Raw genomic sequence first — 3,024 nt, forward strand, 5'->3', positions numbered from 1 at the left:
GTCAACTATTCTGGCAGTTTCAGAGGAAATGGGTTGTTAGCCATAGAGCAGCTGTAAAAACACAACCTCTTTTAAGCCCCCATAGATAACTTGAGTGACTCCACCTGGAACCAAATGTTTTTAAACCAGTGTCCATGAGGGAAAATGTATCTATTTTGGAAAATAAGTCAAAGCCTCATTGGAAAAAGGCTTCCTGGGCCATGAATTCTTATTTAAAAGGAAGGTCAAGGAATTTCAATGATTTAGAAAATACCAAATTCACTTTTCCTCCCCTCAAATGAAAAACATCCCACTGTGTGGTCAGAAACGAGGAGTAGCAGCCAAGGTTACAATGCCTGTAACTAGCAGCCTCGTTGCACAAGGCTGGGCTCCATGTGCAAACACAGAAACAGTGGAACGTGAACCACCTGCCAGCCTGCCATCTTAAGACCTTCCCCATGAAAGCCCCCGGCAGGAAGAAGATGCACTCACTGGATGAACTTCCCATCCCGGGAGTCCAGCTTCTCTAGCCTCTGCTCCCGTTCCTCATCTTTAGCGTGCCTCTTGAGGATGTTCAGTCTCTCCTCCTCCCGCCATTTGGCGTTTTCCATCATCTCTTGCCGTTTTCGCTCTAATTCCTCTGCGGAGAGTTTTCTGTTGAGCACAGAAACCATCCGATCAGGTCTCTCCCAGCAAAAAAAACAGAAGTAGCACAAGAAGCACAGAAGCCAGGTAGCACCCCAAGCTCTCCAGTTCACTGCTCTCTCCAAGTGCAAGGCCAGCCTGAGTTTCCTTCTAACATCCTGGTCAGAAGGTTTCATCCAAATTTCAAAGGCTTTTAGTAAAGTATTCCATAATCTCACTCAGTAATCTCTAGAGTGATTATTATGAAATATGAAATATGAAATAAATTGGGAACTCATCAGGAACCTAAACCTGTAGCAATTATATCCCAATGGTTTGCTCAACAATTTACCAAAGAACAGAAGTCTAGGTTATCCATGTAACTGTTAACATCTACCATCTAACTACCCATTGGAGACTAGAAATTCATGACACAGCCCGTGAGTACATTACTTTAGGACTAAGCTAGAAGCCAGAAGTTGAAGGAATAACTTAGCCTCAGAAAATAATAAATAGGGCCAGGCCTAGAGGCTCACGCCTGTAATCCCAGCACTTTGGGAGGCCGAGGCAGGCAGATCACCTGATGTCAGGAGTTCGAGACCAGCCTGGCCAATGTGAGGAAACCCTGTTTCTACTAAAATTACAAAAATAAGCTAGGTGTGGTGGTGTATACCTGTAATCCCAGCTACTTGGGAGGCTGAGGCAGGAGAATCACTCGAACCTTGGAGGCAGAGGTTGCAGTGAGCCAAGAGCGCACCACTGCACTCCAGCCTGGGCGACAGAGCGAGACTCTGTCTCAAAAAAAAAAAAAAAACCCCTCCAAACAAAAAACAATTTACTATTAAAACTCTGCTTCAGAGGCCGGGCGCGGTGGCTCACGCCTGTAATCCCAGCACTTTGGGAGGCCGAGGCGGGTGGATTACGAGGTCAGGAGATCGAGACCATCCTGGCTAACACAGTGACACCCTGTCTCTACTAAAGAATACAAAAAATTAGCTGGGCATAGTGGCGAGCGCCTATAGTCCCAGCTACTGGGGAGGCTGAGGCAGAATGGCGTGAACCCAGGAGGCGGAGGTTGCAGTGAGCCGAGATTGCACCACTGCACTCCAGCCTGGGTGACAGAGCAAGACTCCATCTCAAAAAAATAAATAAATAATAAATAAATAAATCTGCTTCAGAGATAATAAATGAAAGATATTAGAGCATTCAAATGAGAGTAGGAGACTTTAAAAAAAAACGAAAACGACTACCAGGCATAGTGGCTCTAGCCCGTAATCCCAGCACTTTGGGAGGCTTAGGCAGGAGGATTGCTTAAGTCCAAGAGTTTGAGACCAGCCTAGGTAACAAAGTGAGACCTCCCATCTCTGCTAAAAAAAAAAAAATTTTTTTTTAATTAGCTGGGCATGGTGGCATACCCTTGTACCCCCAACTAATTGGAAGGCTGAGGTAGGGGGATCAGTTGAACCCAGGAGTTTGAGGCTGCAGTGAGCCATGATCGCCCCAATGCACTCCAACCTAGGCAACACAGTGAGACTTTGTAGGGAGAATAAAGAAGTTATCAAAGAAATAATACAAGAAAATTTCCTAGAACTCAAAGACATGGTTTAGATTGTAGGAAGCAAATACTGACACCAGGAAAAAATACACACATCATACAAGAAAGGAAATGTAACCTCTATATTCTGCTTGGCTTAGGAATGAAAAGTATCAGTAAACAATATTTATATATCATACAAGTATGAATCCACATACTAATTGAACCAAAAATTCTGATATAACCATACTGAAAAGATAGGGATAGAAGAAACATGGGACTAGGAGTGTATGAAAGCTCATTTACACTAAGAGATTATTTACTATACCAGTAAGAAAATATCTGGGCTGGGCACGTTGGCTCACGCCTGTAATCCTAGCACTTTGGGAGGCCAAGGCAGGCAGATCACGAGGTCAGGAGATCAAGACCATCCTGGCTAACACAGTGAAACCCCTGTCTCTACTAAAAATACAAAAAATTAGCTGGGCGTGGTGGCGGGCACCTGTAGTCCCAGCTACTCGGGAGGGTGGGGCAGGAGAATGGCGTGAACCTGGGAGGTGGAGCTTGCAGTGAGCCAAGATCGCACCACTGCACTCCAGCCTGGGCAACAGAGTGACACTCCGTCTCAAAAAAATAAAATAAAATAAAAAAATAAAACAGTAAGAATATATCTAAGATCTGGCCGGGTGCGGTGGCTCACACCTGTAATCCTAACACTTTGGGAGGCCAAGGCAGGTGGATTGCCTGAGCTCAGGAGTTCGAGACCAGCCTGAGCAACACATTGAAACCCCATAAAAACTAAAAATACAAAAATTAGGGTCAGGTGCTGTGGCTCATGCCTGTAATCCCAACACTTCGGGAGGCCGCAGCAGGCAGATCACCTGATG

General features: G+C 45.2%; 1 protein-coding gene across 1 annotated transcript in view; it reads right to left on the minus strand.

Annotated features, from left to right (window-relative positions):
- Positions 1–452: 452 nt before the first annotated feature.
- CWC25 (CWC25 spliceosome-associated protein homolog (S. cerevisiae)) overlaps positions 453–3,024 on the minus strand; it is a 29,417-nt gene continuing 26,845 nt past the window's right edge. Inside the window, exon 9 of the mRNA XM_011984710.1 lies at positions 453–633. Within this exon, the coding sequence (XP_011840100.1) occupies positions 468–633 (166 nt within the window). The 3' untranslated portion in view covers positions 453–467. The remainder of the gene's footprint in view (positions 634–3,024) is intronic.

The sequence above is a fragment of the Mandrillus leucophaeus genome, unplaced genomic scaffold, assembly GCF_000951045.1.
Source record: "Mandrillus leucophaeus isolate KB7577 unplaced genomic scaffold, Mleu.le_1.0 Scaffold272, whole genome shotgun sequence".
Taxonomy (NCBI): domain Eukaryota; kingdom Metazoa; phylum Chordata; class Mammalia; order Primates; family Cercopithecidae; genus Mandrillus; species Mandrillus leucophaeus.